Raw genomic sequence first — 18,149 nt, 5'->3', positions numbered from 1 at the left:
TTTTAAGACAAAAATTAAAGTAATAATTAAATTTTTTTTACAGCTTCTGTTTTTCAAAAGCCCATCATCACTCACAAGCACAAAAATGTACCTCCTGTCATTGCTGCTGTGCTTCAAGGAGTGATGGAAATGATTGGGTAGTCACCAGCGGGTAGTGAGGGGGTGTTTCATAACTGTTAAGAAGTGACAGGTTGCCAAACATTTGTTTAGAGTCCCTGACTCTTCTTCCCCTCACACTCATTCAATCCATCAGCCACCCATGAGATGGGAGGAACCACCTCTAAGCAGTATCACCTCCTCCCCTTCTTTCTATTCCCATTACTAGCAGTCTAGTTCCAGCCTGCATTACCTTGCATCTGATTTCCTCCAAAAGGTTTCCCCGTGGCCACTTACAACCACGGCTTCTCCAGGCAGGTGCCAGAATGATCTTTCAAAGACACAGAGCAGGCCAATTCCAGGTCAGAACTTTCCAACAGCTTCCCTTTACACCCAGATAGAACCCAAGTTCCTCCTTGTGCCACCAGAGCTGGTGACGTGATGCACTGGTCAATCCCTTCAAGTCAAGTGCCAAGTCCTCACCATTCCTTAAATAACTGAGCTAGGGCCCTCCGTAGGGCGTGCCAGTTGCTATTCTGTCTCCACAAGTTCGTACAGTCTGTTCCTCCCTCCTGCTCAGGTCTCAGTGCAAATGGCAAGTCTTTGGACAGGCCTGATGACCACACTTTATAAATTCCACCACTGCCCCAGTCCAGCCCACTCTCCATGCCTCCACATTGCTTTTTTATTTTTTTGTAGAGCAAGTATTAGTATAAGAAATTATTTTATATTGCTCTTTTCCATGGAAGGTAAACTCCATGAGAACAGGAATGTTATCATCATAACAGCTGCTGTCCTGGCCCCTGTAACACACCATCACACAGATGCTCCCAATCCACTCCTACTTCTGAACATAGTGGCTAGGTCCTGTGTAATGTATGAACCCAGTTATCAAATCAGAGAAAACCTGAGGGCTGAAAAGGTCAGGATACATGTCTAGAAAGTGGTGGTCTAAGGGACAGAGAGTATGTTCCTAGCCATGCCATGGCCACCTGCAGCGTGCAGGATCACATGGCCACTAAAGACTGCCAAGAATGTCCAATTCTCTGGGCCTTAAAGATCTTTGGCAAAAATGCACATTTACCCAAGGGTGAGGGCCACAGAGGAGAAAAATGATGAGGAAGTGCCTGCTCTTCTCCAGAAATCAAGACCATCTTAAAAATCAAGGCCTGTGGGCCTCCCTGGTGGTGCAGCAGGTTGAGTGCAGCTCTGTGAAGCTGTCCGCGGCCTCTGCAGCGCGGGTTCGATTCCGATTCCTGGCCGGCCAGGGAGCTACCCACATGGTGCGGCAGACCTCTCCTGCCCTGCCTGCTGCTCCCCTCAGCAGTGTCTTCGGTCTGTCTGCCTGTTCTGCTCTGCACTCTGTCTCTGGTGAATCCTCTCACCCTCTGGCCTGTACCCCAGTTCTTGTATAAATAAAAAAATAAATCTTTAAAAAAAAATTCAGGTCTGCATCTTGCCATTATAGAATTTGCTAAACCTTTTTGGCAAGTGTGGTCTAATTCTGACCCCTTTTTAGTTTCTAAAGTAGGATTGGCTAGATGGTGAGTGTAGAGACAAGAACTCTGCAGGGGAGTTGGAAAAAGCAGCCTTGAAGCCATGAGCGCTGGCACTTCATAGCTTTGGGACTTGGGTGGCATTTCACATGAACATATTTCGTCATGTGTGAAGTAGCAGCAGTGTCACCTACCTCACAGATCACTGTGGGGCACTGGGGGGATGTGGTCGCAACAGCGACAGCCCCCAGCTTGCAGGAGGGCGGCTTGCATCCTCCCCTCCCTCAGACTCTCCAGGTCTTCGCCATTCCTTTCCAAACACTCACAAAAAAATGATTTGGCATGGCGCAAATGCTTTTAGAGGATCGATGTATTGTCTCTTAAGGTTTGTTTTCTGAGCCTCCCATAATCAGATGAGTTACGTCTAATAGGCAAGAGATGCGGTCTCCTTCGGATAGTAACAGCCTTGGATTTTGAAAACACATTGCCTCCGCTGCATTTTCTTCTCAGAGCATCACTGAAATGACAAGCTCCTTGCCTCAGAATGTATCAGGAATTCTGTTTCTTAGCAACACCTCTCCCACAGGCAATAAAAGACAGAACATAATTCCCTTTGGGCATTAGGAGCCTGCTCATAATACTCAAGATGTGGCCAATTTTCCCTCAGATGCAGAATTAGAAATCAGTTCTCCACCTCTGAAAGACAATACAAATGAGACCCTTCAAAGTAAGGCTTCTGCAAAGTTTCACAACTCTCTCATTGCAGGGCCTGCTATTTCAGGACCTATTTTTAAAGACATTATGGAATGTTAATGTATTAGGTCTCTTAGACTTGTTCTTCATGATTCAAAATTAAGAATGAAGCTTTTCTAATTCTAAGTTCGTTCCTCCTACTCCCTTCTGAGTTCCTCTTTCAAAAAAGTATAACAGCTTACTAGTTCTAAATACCAGCTGCACTCTTCACTTTCATATTCTAGAATTCAGAAAATAAAATTTTTACATGTTTGATTAAGTATTTGGTGCATGTGCATGATGTGGAAAGCTCACATAAAGGTTAAAATCCAAATTTCTTATTCCTATATTACTTTTCTACCAGTAATAGAAATAGCTCCTACACTGATTAAATCATTATTTACCAGGAGCTAGCACTTTAAACGCTTCATTTACACTCTAAAAACTTCGTGAGATAGGTATTATTGTCATTAACTGGAACTGAGGCTTAGAAAAGTTAAGCAACTCAAGGTCACACAGGCAGTAATAGAGACCCAATGCAGATAAGTGATATATTAGTCTTTAATATTTTATTCATTTGTTTCCTTTATTTTGTGTTTTCATCCCTGTTGAAACTTACTGAGTAAATAAAACCACACGCCCTTTTACATTTCTAGAAAAGGTAGTATCCAGTAGTTCCCTAAAGAAACTTGAACATATCCCCAATTTACACTTAATCCTTTAACACTGGGGCTGCATTTTACAAAGAATTATATTGAGTGAATTCAATGCAGTAATAAAAAAGCTCCAACGAGCTCCAACTTACTTTCTGAACAGATAAGTTTCTCACCCCCAGAGCCACACCATCCTCTCAGCTGTTTAATAACCCGGGCATTGACCACATCTTCTCCATGGCTGTAATTCTGCTGTGTCCTGTGGTAACTAGGAGACCAGCAGGAACAACAATGTGGTCACGATATTTAAAGTGTCTTCCCATCTGATACAGCTCAGATTTTCTTAGACACCTGACATTTGAATGGGTATCATTTTCTAGATTTAAAATAGCCTCGGCATTCTAATGCACGATCATACCCCACTCCTAGCTTCGGCACACGCACGCCAGCAAACACACCGTCACACTGTTGGCACGGTCCAGCCAAGTGCATTAGCACTTAGCGACCTAGTAAACAATGTCTTGGGAAGGTTCTCTCTCTCTAACTCTATGTCGATCTCTCTCTAACTCCATATTTGTATCTATATATAGATATGTGTCTATCAAATGAACTATCTTAGTGGACTGCTAAAGATAAGAAGATATAGTACTCAAGTTCCTCCTTTTGGTTACCATGAGATATTAGTCCGTCGCTAACGACACGAGGCATTCAAAAGGGCCAGGAGTTGTTCAAGACTTCACATTTGTGTAAATAAGAAGAGAAGTTGTACTTTGTACCTTGACTAACCCATGAGTGAATTTCTCCAGTAACTCAGCGGAAGTGCTGCACGAATGCCCACCCGCCCTGTCACCCTGGACACTGCAGGAAGGTTCACTTGAGCTGGTCGACAGCCTGTGACTACAAAATGAAGAGGGCTTTGCAGCTCAAAAGGTTCTGAGCCCCAATCTTGGCCTTGTTACAGGTTGCTCTAAGCAACTTTGTTTTCTATTGTGGCTGAGGAGAAACAAAGTTCACATTCAGGACTGAACTCCATGGGCATTTCCAAGGTCATATACAATTCTCAGCAAATATGAGATCCATTAAGAAAGTATAACTGGTTTCTGCAGGGGGGTGTGGGCGGAGAAGGGAGTAGGATCAACACAGGGGTGGGAGGAGCACAAGGGACCATGGTTATGGGGTGAATGGGTGGTGGGAATTTCATGGGGACTATAACTGAGATGAAAATGCATACACAGTACAAAAAATGAAAAATGATGTAAAAAATATATAAAATAAAATAATTATTAAAAAAGAAAGTATAACACGTAAGAAAGACCTCGAATCAATTCAAATTTAAAAGAGAGAAAATCCCTGGAACTCGTGACAGGGCAGTGTGAGCCTGGTGAACTAGCTCAGCACAGACGACTCTCTCACACCAAACACATGGACATGGTGGAGAAACGTACCTGCACCACATCCCCACACCAGTTTTTGATTTTAAATTGGTGAGTCTGAAAGAGAGTTTGTTCTGTATCCTTGAAGGAAGCTATTGGAATGTTAATAAGGATTGCACCGATGCAGTGTATTGCTTTGGGTAAGACAGCTATTTGGATGGAAGAAGGGATGATGCGAAATGAAATAAGTCAGAAGGAGAATGACAAATACTAGATGATTTCACGCATGTGTGGAATATAAAAAACAAAGGAACAGGCAAAAACCAAAACCAAACCCTTGAAACCTGACTGAAGAACTGAGGCTACCAGCAGGGGAGGTGGAGGGTGGGTAACAAAGGGGGGAGGTGTCCCATGGATTCTGCTGGATTATGAGTGCTTGGGTGGTGGGTGTGGGGCGGTGACATACATTTGTACAGATGTAAATATACACCCCTAAAACATACAGAGTGCTGTAAATCAACAACACCTCACTAAACATACTTTTTCAAAACAGAAAAGAAAACCCTTACATTTTCCGGCACTAAACGCCAGAGCATAAGGGTGTGAGCTGGCCGAGGGGGTAGAAGGTGTCCAGTGGCTGGGGCAGAGGGCTTCACGCCTAGAGAAGCCTTCTCCTTGAGTCCCAGTTACACAGCGAGCTGGAACGAAATTCTATAAAGAATGTCAGGGACCCTGGAAAGACTATTCTTTGACTAAAGGGGCCAAGAAAACCTTAGCTTTCTAGTCCATTAAGGTAACAAGGAAACTAGATTGTTAAAAAAAAAAAAAAAAAAAAAAAAAACCCAAACGGTCCCACAAGAAACTATAACTTCAAGCCTGCACTTTGTGCTAGAATCCAAATTTACTACTTTTGTATAGGATGCACAACCTGAAAATTTAACATAAAAATTGATTCTGGGTCACCTGAAGCACCACTTGCTCTGCAGGGGTATTTCCAAGGCCTGGGATACACGTGTCTTTAACTTAAAGAAATGCCACCTGCTGAAGATAGCTACAAAAATAAAATTACAGAGCTAGCCCAGGAGAAAGGATCCATCACAAAGAGAGCAGCACTACAAAAAGGGGGATCAGCACCCCGTGACTAAAGGGGTATAACTAAAAGGGCTCACAAACTGGAATGCTTAAGATGATGAGGTAGGAAGAAATTGAAAAAAGGAACAGAAAAACTTGAACAAAATAAAACCAGAAATAAAAATATAGGCACTGAAATTTTAAAATTTAATAGATGTGTTAGGGATTAAATAGGCGATAACAGGATTAGAGGACGGAAGGTTTACGAATATTATAGAGTCTAGTACAGAGAGTCTGAAGATACAAGATATAAAAAAGAGATGGACAAAGTCTAACAAGTTCCAGAAGGAAAGATTAATAGAATGAGAAAGAGTCAATAGACAAAGAAGCAATGGGTGATAATTTTCCAGAACTAAAGGAAGATATCTGTCCTCAAACTGAGGAGTGATACCGAATCTCGAGCAGTATAAATAAACGAATCCCTCATCAGATCATGAGGAAACTGCAGAATGTTGGAGACAGAGAAAATCTCAAAGTCAGTGACAGGGAAAAAGTGATTTCCCATAACAAAGAAAAAAATGACAGAACTTCTCAGCAACAGGACACCAAAAGGCAATGGAATTGTATGTTCTAGATGCTCAGGAAATGCTGTCGGTGAGACAAACACAGTTTCACACACACAGTATCCTCCTCTGCCTCCCTCAAGAAAAGAATTAAAGGTACTTTAGTATATATCTTTAAAGAATCTAAACTGCTTTAGACAGAAGATTATTTTTCCCACAAGGAAGGAACGGATAGTGCTATTAACAAAACATAAAAAGCACATTTGAGCAAGAACTAAAACAAGAACAAAATGATTCACTTGGATGCAAGAGGATTCAAACCGAGGTGAACCATCATCTTAGATTTGAAGCGTCTGAAAGATGAGAGGTACTAGGAGTTAAAACATTCAAGGGCCTTGTAGAGTGCACAGCTGTGAAGTCAGTGTACAGGCTGTACCTTTTGCTAGGGCTACCTAGCAACCCTTAAAGCAATCCTTAGAGCAATCTTGCCTTAAAGCAACTGTAATTTGTTCTCTCGCACTTCTGAAAGCTCAGGTCCAAATTCAAAGTGTCAGCAGGGTTATTAGTTCTAGAGCCTGAAGACTCAAAGAAGACACGGATTCTGCCTCTCTCCTCGCTCTTGGCCACCAACCAACCACCCTGGCATGCCTTAACTTGCAGCTACATCACCCTAATCTCTCTCTCCATCTCCCCCTATTCCACAGAAGCTTACATTCTGAGGTTCTGGGTGAACTTAGCTTTTTGGAACCACACTTCAACCCAGTACACATATTAAAAATGTAAAGGAAAATAAAGTTTCCTTTAAATGTGCAGAAGTTCTAAACAAATAGAAAGAGAAATACCAAAAGCAATCTCCTTGGAGGTAGGAAAAGAGAAATGAAAGCTAAATAAAAAGTATGATCCAGTCCAAATAATTCAGAAATTACTTTAAATGGAAACAAGCGAAGTTGCAACCATTAAAAGACAAATTCAGAAAAGACTGAAAGCAAAACCCACATACACCTTTTTTGATTTGAAATATTCTCATTTTCTTCAATATTTTCGTCAGGGCCTTACCCTAACAGGGCAGAGCACATTCTCATTTGATGAACATCCTGAAATAACTTTCATCTGTGACAACATTGAGACCAGACCATAAAACAGTGATCCAAAATAGAAAAGAGGAAAAAACTGCCTTCAAACCAGAGCCCCCCTCTTCCAGCAGTAGCTAACATGCTAGTTTTTTTCTGGATTAGTTTCAAGATATTTTCAAAAACGACTTCAAAGATTAACAAACAGTTAAACTATGAGACTTATTTTTGATCCCTCACTCATCTTTATTCTTCTGCCAACTCTATGGCTTAGGAAAAAAATTCTTTGACATTCCAGACTCCAGAGAACAGATCTCCTAACCCATCCTGGCAGACTGTGATCGATTTTCGACCATGGTGAGCACACATTCTGGATGCACAGCAGGGGGCCAGATTTAACGAGTTCCGAATACAAAAAGTCATTGGCAAGCACGCGGATGTTCAAAGGAAAGTTTCTCCATTTTTACCTAAGAAACAGTATCTAATTCAAAATAAACTATCAAGTACAAGTTTTAGCACATAATGATATAAATCACACAGAAAATTCAATGAGTTATGCACTTTTCTTTTAAACCTCACTTGGATAAAAAGATGAAATAGCCAGCCGGTCCTAACAATGCAAAGAGTGAGTTAAGACTTAAAAAAAAAAAAAAAAATATTACAATGAAATGTGTAAGCAATTTTAATTCATGATGTATCTTAATTCTTAGTAAACCTCAAAATCAGAAAAAACTACCCTTCAGAATAGCTAAAAATCATACTTATTTGCCTCCCCCAAATATTGCTCACTCTCCGATGACAAAATTACACTATAAATCTTCATATCCCTGACTCATGATATAGTGCTTGATGGTCAATACATTTATTGAATGTATGAATGATAAATTCTCCCCAAATTATTTCCTTCCAGTCATAAAGATTCTTTCCCCTAAGCTTTCAGTAACTTGACAGGTTGGAGGAGTTTAAATACCGATAGTCAGATTCAACAATATTTTCCTATCATGGTACACACAAAAGTTAACTGGGCCTGAGAAAAAACCAGAATAACAGCAATTCCCTGATTTTGGTTTTTAGCACAAAACTAAGATGCTTCAGTATTTAAACACGGAGGATAATTCTGTTGGAAAATACCATTAAAAAGATAACGAAAATAAAGACTCATCTTTAACCTCGCCACTACCTACTCCCAGCAATCCTAACATCACTTCATTTTTAAGGTCTGTTCAAAATGGGAGGAAGATAACTTGCACCAATTGAAACTTTTGATTCTATTTTAACGATCACAACCAAAAAGCAAGAAAATCAGCAAAAGAAATGAAAAGATACTGGAGTTAGATTTGTTGAATAACCCGGGGGCAGGGAATACAATTTGAAGGGGCAAGAGGCAAAAATGTACTGAACATATAGTTCTAATTTAAATTTATACATTTAACATTAACATTTAATACATTGTCTTTAATACATCCTCTTGTTTTCCATGACCACCTATATAGTTTGTAGTCAGAATCTCACATTACACCAAACTGACTTTGATGCCTGTCACAAAATAGTTATTAAAAAAGGTTTTGTTGGGAACAACAGGTGCTGTCTTAAGTGCCCTTGGGAAACAGTGTTCAGACCAAAGACAAAAAAAAAAAATAGAAAAAAACAAATGTACACAGCACTGTACTCTAGCAGGTACATTTCTCACAACGGTACTGGGTTAGCAACTCAAACTATTTTATACGTACGATTGCATTGAGAAATAAATAAATCGTAAATAATAGGAGTTAGGTTTTTCACTAACAAGAAAAAGAGGTTACAAACAAGCAATGGGAGAAAACTGGAATGAAGCCTGAGGTGCTAGATTAGAAGCTGAAGAAATCAGTACTAACCAGGTTTATTTTAAGTATACAGATACAGAGGCAATTACAAATGTGTGGGTATACGTGTGCTAGTATACATTCAACAAGCACGCCCAACAATCAGGTTCTGGACTCAACTATTCTCCAATAAAAGGAAGAGGGCTCTTTGGAGAAATAGCTGGTTCTAAGGCTGGGGGAGAGAGACTACAAGCTGAGCCTGGACTTTCCAGAAAGTAAGAAAAACGAAAGAGAAAAAAATGGGGTCATGTCAAAAAGGCATGGCTGCTGCCAGAGCCGAACAATCTGAGCAACAAAGCAAATTAGTATCAACTTATTTCACACCCATACACATTTTAACCAAGTGATCAAGGTCAGCACCACCAATGATGAGCCATGTTTGTCTCATGTACGCCCCTGATATGATGTAATGACATTGCCTGACCTCCATGCTATTTTTCCCCAATAAAATCATTAGGAAATATTAGTCTGACCTGAAGGACAGTCTACAAAAGAACTGACAAGCAATCTTCAAAAGTGTCGATCTAATAAAACAAAGATTGAGAAACTGTTACAGACTAAGGAGACATGATGAGTAAATGCAATGTACTGTCTTATTGAGTCCAGGAACAAAAAAGGCCATTAGTGGAAAAAAAAAAGAGTGGTAGAATCCAAATAAATCTGTATTTTAGATAATGGAAAAGTACTGATGTTTCTTAGTTTTGACGAACTAAGTTTTGGTAAACACATACCATCATTTTATTTATTTTTAAATTTTTTTAAGATTTATTTATTTATTGCATACAAGAGCTGGGCACAGGCAAGAGGTGCGGGGAGTGAGAGGACTCACCAGAGTCAGCGCGGGGAACAAAACAGGCAGACCAACCAAAGTACACTGCTGAGGGGAGCCGCGAGTGAGTCAGGAGAGGTCTGCTGCGCCATGTGGGTAGCTCCCTGGCCGGGGATCAAAATCGCACTGCAGTGGCTGGGGTTACCTCATAGGTTGTGTCTCAACCCCTTGCACCACCAGGGAGGCCCCCATCATTTTATGTGAAATATTAACATCAGGGAAAACTAGATAAGGGTACACAGAGCCCGATCTGTGCAACTTCACTATAAATTTTAATTATGCCAAAATTTTAGTTTTGTATTCAACAAAATAAATATCCTACGACTCTGATTTGTATATTTCCTAATTCAAATTACATAATTTTCATAAATCAAATACATCAACACTAGAAAATACTAATTTAGTCTCAAGATTATAGAAAAATCAAAAAGTTTTAAGTATATTTTCTAAGCTCCACATGTGACTGTATCGCCCATATTCCTCTGTCTGTGAAGTCCTGGAATAGATTTCCCTGAGGTGCCAGAGGTGTTTGGCACAAGGCTCCACTATCTGGACACCCAGGGTCATGTCCACTCTGTATGCCCTTGGGACCATCCTGTTGCTCCCCAGAGTCCAACATCAGGTTTTTGAACACACATTCTCCAAACACCACACAAACTTAAGCCATACTCAGAGGAGCCTCTCTCCAAGAGCCCTACGCTGCCCGCTTGCCTTGCCAGTCCCTGGCCTGGATAGGCTTTTCCTTTCCTTCGATGGCTGTTCCTCAATAACTGTATAAGACAGCACCAGCAACCAATTATTTCACCACTCCCACAACCCAGATTATTCAAGAACAACCTGAGCTCAGAGAAGGAAAAAAAAGAGAAAGAGTATCTTGAAGAAATGAGTATCCTGAATACACAAGACTGTTTCCTATTCAATGCAGTATACTTTCTTATAAATTGGTAAGATTGCCTTTTAAATATTAGTGGTCAGTAAATGTGTCAAAACAGAAGAACTGATCAGGAAGATATGGTATAGATACACAACGGAATACTACTCAGCAGTCAAAAAAGATAAACTCATGCCATTTGCAATAACATGGATGGAGCTGGAAGAGATTATCCTGAGTGTGATAAGTCAAAGGAGAAAGACAAATACCAATGGTTTCATGTGAAATAAAGAGAAACCAAACAAAGGGACAGGAAAAAGACAGAACTTGCAAGCTGACCATAGTCTGAGGTATACAGCGGTGGGGGCAGGGCGAGGAGGGGAGCAGTCAAAATAGGGGGACAAGCACAGGGGACTATGCTGATGGTTCACGGGTGCTGTGGTGGTGGGATAACTATGGGGACGACACCTGAGGGGAGAAACCAAAGAATGTCCAAAAACTAACAATGTAAGAAAATAATTAAAAAAAAAATAAAGGTTTAACAACAACAGCAACAAAATATTAGCGGTGATACTGGGGAGACAACCATAAGCTACGGGCGAAGAAAACTAAGGTTTTAAAGGTTTACCAAAAGGATGACAAAGCCTGGTGCATGGATAAGGTAGGGTGAAGATTCAAAAGGTAGGTAAATTTCAACCTGTAAAACTGGATATTTTTTTTTTTTTAAAGATTTATTCATTTATTTATACAAGCACTGGGTACAGTCAGAAGCGCGGGAGGGTGAGAGAATTCACCAGAACCAGAGCGGGGAGCAGAGCAGGCAGAAGGACCGAAGTACACTGCTGAGGGGAGCAGCGGGCAGCAGGAGAGGTCTGCGCGCCAGGGGGGACCCTCCTCTGGTGGCCGGGGAGCAGCAGGGGATCGAACCAGCGCTGCAGAGGCCACGGGCAGCTTTGCCACCCAGCGCTCAACCGCTGCGCCACTGGAGAGGCCCAAAACTGGATATTTCAACTTATGCTTAGAGTTTAGAAAAAATGACCGGTACATTTTCAGGACCCTTATTTTTTTTTTGTAATACAAAATACATATGTAAGAGAACGATAAGGACTACTTAGATTTTGTAATTTAAAATGATGAAAATTAAATGTAACATCATAATATTATGACATACTTTTGATGCTACTAACCCAGTTAAGAAAAATGTGGTATAAAGGGTGTGATCCTATGTCTCTAAATCATTTACAGTGTTGTAAACCAATGTTACCTTAATAAAAATATTTTCTTTAAAAGCCCTTTTTCTATGCATCTGACAACAAAAATCTTCCCCTATTCTTTAGTCTGTGGTCTTTACTGGAAAAAAAAAATTAGAATAAACTGTTCATAAGTCATCTTTGCTTTTCACATAGAGGAATAATTAGAACTCTCAAGTTCAAACTGATCATAAATTACCAAGAAGGTGTTTTCTGAAACAGGAGTCTATTATTACGTACATTAGGATAACAAATCACGTAGTTAAGAGTTAACAAGAATACACTTATATTTGGTGCAAATTTAATTTTATTAAACCTTACAATGAATGTTGTGGCATATCATTTTCCATTGTGTGACATTTATTGGCTGGCACCTGAATACAGTACTTCTTCTGAAAATACACAATGGGTACTAACAAAAGGGAGAGGAACTTTAGTTGTTTAGTGATATATGAGGGCAAGGAAAAAAAAAACAGAAAAAGATGACCGATTAATTTTAGTTTTCTTAGTATCTAACTCTAAAATGATTTACGTTTCAAGCACTGCTGTTAACAGTGTACAATATGGTTACTGATATTTCATCCGGCCCCCACAATTCTGAGAAAATTAATTACAAGGGTTATTATACCTGTAAATTTCTACCTAAGGTTTCTGCTGGGCAATATGATTTTAAAGTTATTTTTCTTTCAAATATAAACCTAAACAATTTTCCCAAGTCATGTAGAGGGGAGGTCTCTAAAATAACATACATTAGGTCGTCACTTTACAAGTGAGCCATCACTTAACTTCCAAATCATAATGGGCACCAAATTATCTTTTGCTGATTTGGGCGTATGCCCCTGTCAAATTCAAGGCTAAGAAAATGACCGTTTTTTTAAAATCTATAATCCACTTGACTTTAATTTAAAGTAGACAGGGATGTAATCTGAGTAAAATGACCATTTCTTTTACAGAAATGATTACTAGTGGAACAGCTAAAATTCAGCAGGTTTTAACAGGACTTTGTTTTGTAGAAATGTAATCAATATTAGCTCCAGCCAACATCAACATGCTACAGTGTATACTTCAGTCTGACTCAAATTTAAGTATAACTAGTTCATTAAGTATAAACTGCTCATCCATGGTTAAAAAATATCACAATTTCATGTAATTTTTTATTCAGCTCATGACAAATTTGAGAATACTTTCTGACAAAGGCCTTAACAGTGTCTGAGGTCATATTCATTAACCAACCTCCGCTAAAATAAAATCACCAACCATTCTGAGCTATTAAACTAACGGATTTTTCAAAAGCTCTTAACGGCATTCAGGGAGATGGCAAATACAGGAGAATTGTATCCTAATCTAAATAAGGCATTTCCATCATCAAGAACTGAAGAACAGTTCACACTATTATCTACCTTTAGTGGAGGAAAATGCCACAAAAAGAAATCCTTATTTTATACTAGAGTTGCAGAATTAAACTTCACCTGTAAAACAGTAGGAGATGTGTGATGTGTCTTGCTCTAAGAGTATGTAAGCCCTCCTACCCTTCCACAGCAGAAGGGAAATACTCAATCACTTAAAAATCCAATTGCTCATCTTTTACCTAAAAGTTCTTGAGATCAACAAACACAGATTTATTGCACTTGCAAAGTTTTCCTTTTTAAAAAAAGCAACTCGTGTATATAATTCTTATACCACTAGGTTATAGTCAAATATTTCAGAATACTGATGTCTCATATTTCTAGAATCTTTGTCTAAATTATTCTTAATATATGTGGCAGTTAAACATTTCATCAAATTTGCCCATGGTAAATATTAAAACCTCTTCATGAAAAGGTTGGAAAAAGATGACATGTATAATACATATAAAACATAAATGAACAAATTTATATTGATAAATCCAATCTACCTTTTTCAATGGTGAAATTAAATTTACAACCTAGTAAAATGAGTAAGGATATCTTTAAAATTATTAAACCTCAATTATTTAACCAGAAAGTAAGCCTAGCACTTTCTTACTTTTGACTACTCTTCATTATAAGCTTTTTACTGAATAAAGATGAAGATAAACCTTATGTGACTGCAATATGACTCTCTATATACTATTGTATCAATCCTCAGAATAAAAAGTCAACACAAAAATCCAAGTGATCCAGCTCATTAAACTCAGGTAAACTGAGTTTTCTCAAACCAATAAGGAGCTTTTTATTCAGAACAATTTCATTAAGACATTTGCAGGGCAAATACGACATCATAAATTTTATTCTGAATAACAATAAAGTGCTGAATGATAATTACCTGAATCTTTTTAGTACTTTTCATTTATCTTTCCTTAAGTTAAAAGAGCCCTTTCTGTGGCATTAGCAAAGCTGTGAAAACATTTTTTCAAAAAGAAAAGAAAAGCTACCTTTCAGTAAGGGGAAGAGGAAGCGCTGCACCCTTGTGTGTTTAACTATTGAGACAAATGATTGAGACCAAAGTAATTCATGCAAGTTATCTTTAAAGGTATAAGTAAGCTTGAAGAAAGAAAGAACACTGTTACTGACCTTTGATACTATGGCAGTAAATTGCGCACTAAAATACCTTAATTATTCTAGATGCCTAGATCTGGCTTGGCAAGCATCATGCCACTGACATGCTTTAGCTCTTTTTGAAACTAAAAGTTATTTGCAGTTCAATTAGTGAACATTTCAATGTGACTCATTAAGCTGTGTGATAAACTTTGGTTAAATTTAAGCGGATTCTCTACACCTAATCACATCATCAGCACAAGCAGGACAATGCTGGGGCAGCATGAAAGGTGGGTCACTTTATGACGATTCTTCCTTTTACCGCATGATATATTAAGATGTCAGACCTAAATTTCCAACTGGGTTAATGAGTTAGAATAGATTTGTTTCCCAAATTTAGCACACAATAATTTCAGTGGATTAGAGAAAGAAACCTCAGATGTGAGGGGAAGGGGGAGGGGGGAAAGCATGAGCTCAGGTAGCTAACCAGTAGCTCTAAAAATGATCATGCTACAGAGTACTTCCATAAAATGAACTTTGGAACAAACTTAACAGTGTTTTAAATTGAAGTTGACCAAGTGCTGCATAGAAAATATGCTAACATACAACAGTCAAGTTTAAGCCGGTGCATAGAGAAGATAAAGCACTTATGGTAACTGCAAATGGTAACAAGTCCATAGAATTTGTACAACTTAGCATGGATCCCTAACAGGGAAAAATTGGTAAGTAGAAATGGTTAGGAAAATTAAAGTAGAAACAGGGGAGAAGCTTGGAGAAGGGAGAAGCAGGAAAAAAGAGCTTCAATTGTATAAAATTCACAATCCAATAAAGTATAAAGATACCACTGAAAAATGATCCACTCTTTTCCAAACACCCAACAGCAAACAAAACCAGAATGGATAAGCCTTTGGCAGACAATTTTAGAAATTTGAATAATGACATTACATTTCTCAATAATTCACAAACAATATATTATATGGTATTATTTATATTAAATACTGGGATGCCAATCCTGGAAATTTGATGCTTACAAGGCTTCAGCCAATGAGAGCAGGCCGACAATCAAGCGAAATGAATGCTGGTGTTATCACAACAGTGTTTGTTTATGAAACAACTGTTACCAATTCGTGCTTGAATAGTGCTAAAATACAGTCAAATTATCATCTATGAAGTGAAACAAAGGTCTCCAGCTTTTCTGGGATATGCCCTTTATAATATATTCTATGATTCACTATAACACGAGCAGCAAGACACTGCAATGTGGTATGATTTATGGGTTGGATCAAATTCTTAGCTATTTCCTTCTCGTCCAGCAAGTCACTAGCAGTTTGTTTGTGCAAGTTTGTGGCATCAAAATGTGCACCTGATTTAATAAGGAGATTCATGATGTCTGGATGGTTGTTCAGAGCCGCGATATGTAGGGGACTGTTGTCATCGGAGTCTCTGACGTTCACATCAGCACCACATTCTATCAGTATCGCAGTGACTTGCAGAGATGGAAATTTACAAACAGGGTACCGTCCTACACATGTAGTATTCTTGTCCACAGCCAGATGAAGAGGGCTGAAGTTATTCTTTCCCCTTGGATGCAGCTTAAGAAACCTGTATATAGTCTGCTTTTTAAAATGGTCCTGTTCTAGAGTACATGGAACTTTTTCTAACAAACAAATTAGGTGCAAAATGATGGAAAGAGCCTTGTTTAACTGTAATGGGTCAGCCGGACACTGAGTTTGTTTGATAGCTCGCTCAATTTCAAGGACACTTTTGCACAGTATGCCCATAAGATCATCAAATGTAACAGTGGTGCCCAGCAAGCCTTTAGCCCTATCCTGTAGCATAAAAGAGAACAGTTCTGCAAAAGACAATAAGCTGCTGGCGGTCATTGGGCTTAAAGGGTCCAAATTGTTCTGCTGCATATCCAAAGCATACTTCCAGAGGTTGATGCAGCGCTTGAAATTCCCGGAGTCTGCGTAGACAGCGCCTCTGTATCTAATGTAGTAAGAGGTATCAGGATGAGAAGGACCAAGAATACGTTCTCTGATTAACAGTGCCTGCATTCGCATCTCATCAGGATCAGCAATAAGACCTTCGAGCTCTTTTGCACTGTTCACCTCCTTGGCATAATCATAAGCCATTATTAGTGTCTGTGGTACTGGCTTGCTAATTATATTAGTTCTATCGCTGTACCTCATGTTCATTGCCTTTTTCCAGTATTTCAAAGCCCCAAGCAGATCTCTCTTTTTGTCTACAAACGTAGCTCCCAGAAGCTCCAGAGCATTGATCCGCTCTGTCTTGCTGGTCTGTGCGTGGTGAGTCAGAAAATCCACAATATTTGTGTGACCAGTCACACTTGCTGAGAGAAGGGGAGTCATTCCATAACCATCCTTTTCCATCTTGGCACAATACATGAGAAGCATCTTCATGATGTCCAAGCTCCCAGATTCTGCACAATCGTGCAGTGCCGTATTACCTTAAGGAGAACAAAAAAAGAGGTGACGTATTTTGAAGGACCAGGATACAGTGCAATACATGCATGTACTTCAGAACCGAAAGGAAAGCAGGGGCTCCAAACCTCCCTACAGTTGAAGTCCTCTAGTACGTTACGAATGAGGAAAAAAGATCGCAGGCACCTAAAACTAGTGTCTGACACGCTGCAGGGGTTTAAGAAGTACCTACTAAACTTGCAGAATAAGAGAAATGACCAAATTATGCATGAAAGGATAGCAAAAGTGACCAGATGAAGTTTAAAATTAATCCAAGGCCACTTGATATTTTAAGTAAGTTTTCAAGTAATATGTTCTATGACGAAAATCTGATAAAATTAAATTAACCAGTTATTCAGTTTTACTGACAGTTATTTAACTTTCTGGGTCAGTTTCCGCATTTGTAAGTGAGAAATCCCATTCGTAATATGTAAGCGTCTCTGATTTGATTCTAATAGTCAGAAATTATTTTTTCATTGTTTCTGATCACCAAGTGAACTTCCACCGTTTTAGTCAAAATTCTTGGTAACAAAGTACTTTCCTCAAAAAGCACCCATAAGAAAACTAAGTCCAACAAAATGGGAAAAATATGTGGGAGGTTCAACATGAACATTAAAGGAGACATCTGAAGTGTCCTCTCATAATGGATTGTTTCCCATTATAATTTAATTTTTTAAAACATTCTTTTTAGAAGTACTAAACGTTCTAACACTGTCCTGCTCTTCCCACACATGGATTAAAACTGACAACAGGCACTAGCACATCAGTAAAAGCCTGTGTGAAACATATTAAGACATGATAAGCACCCAAGTACCTTTAGCTACCTAAGTTTAGTGAAAAGCATCTTATAAATTTTCTGAACAGAAATTGATCATGCAGACCTTTGATATTTACATGTGATGCTTACAAGAATTTCTGCAGTGAGTCATACTAGGCTGACACTGCTGTCCTTAGAAAGACCTACTTGCAAGGATGACCTTTGGCTAGCATCTACAACTCGTCTGGTAAACAGTTCCAAGACATAAAACTTTCTCTAAGTGACAAAGGAGGCTCACTATGCCCACACTGCACAAACAACGCCATTTATGCTGAACACCTGCTTTCCTTCTGGGAATCTGTATTTTGGGACACGTGCTCAGGAGGGGTGCCTATAGATGTCAGCAGCTGCCAACAGAAACTGCGGGCTCTGAGTCTCCACTAGGTTTCTCCAGGAGGAAACAGCAAACCATGCATTTTGCTGCTCGGAAAGACTGGTCTGTGCCACCTCTCATGAAAAGGAAAGAGAGCAAAATCTCCTCGGCGTAG

General features: G+C 39.2%; 1 protein-coding gene across 2 annotated transcripts in view; it reads right to left on the bottom strand.

Annotated features, from left to right (window-relative positions):
- FEM1C (fem-1 homolog C) overlaps window positions 1–18,149 on the bottom strand; it is a 202,974-nt gene that overhangs the window by 170,297 nt on the left and 14,528 nt on the right. Inside the window, exon 3 of one of the 2 annotated variants that reach the window (XM_037509493.2) lies at window positions 11,796–16,831. The exons of the other annotated variant lie outside the window; for it this stretch is intronic. Within the exon in view, the coding sequence (XP_037365390.1) occupies window positions 15,522–16,831 (1,310 nt within the window). The 3' untranslated portion in view covers window positions 11,796–15,521. Of the gene's footprint in view, window positions 1–11,795; window positions 16,832–18,149 lie in introns of those variants that run through there. 2 annotated transcript variants of the gene reach the window in all.

Source organism: Talpa occidentalis, unplaced genomic scaffold (assembly GCF_014898055.3).
Source record: "Talpa occidentalis isolate TD23 unplaced genomic scaffold, MPIMG_talOcc4v2.1 talOcc4.13, whole genome shotgun sequence".
Lineage (NCBI taxonomy): Eukaryota > Metazoa > Chordata > Mammalia > Eulipotyphla > Talpidae > Talpa > Talpa occidentalis.
The sequence above is the reverse complement of the archived record's forward strand: the minus strand, read 5'-3'. Positions and strand labels throughout refer to the sequence as shown.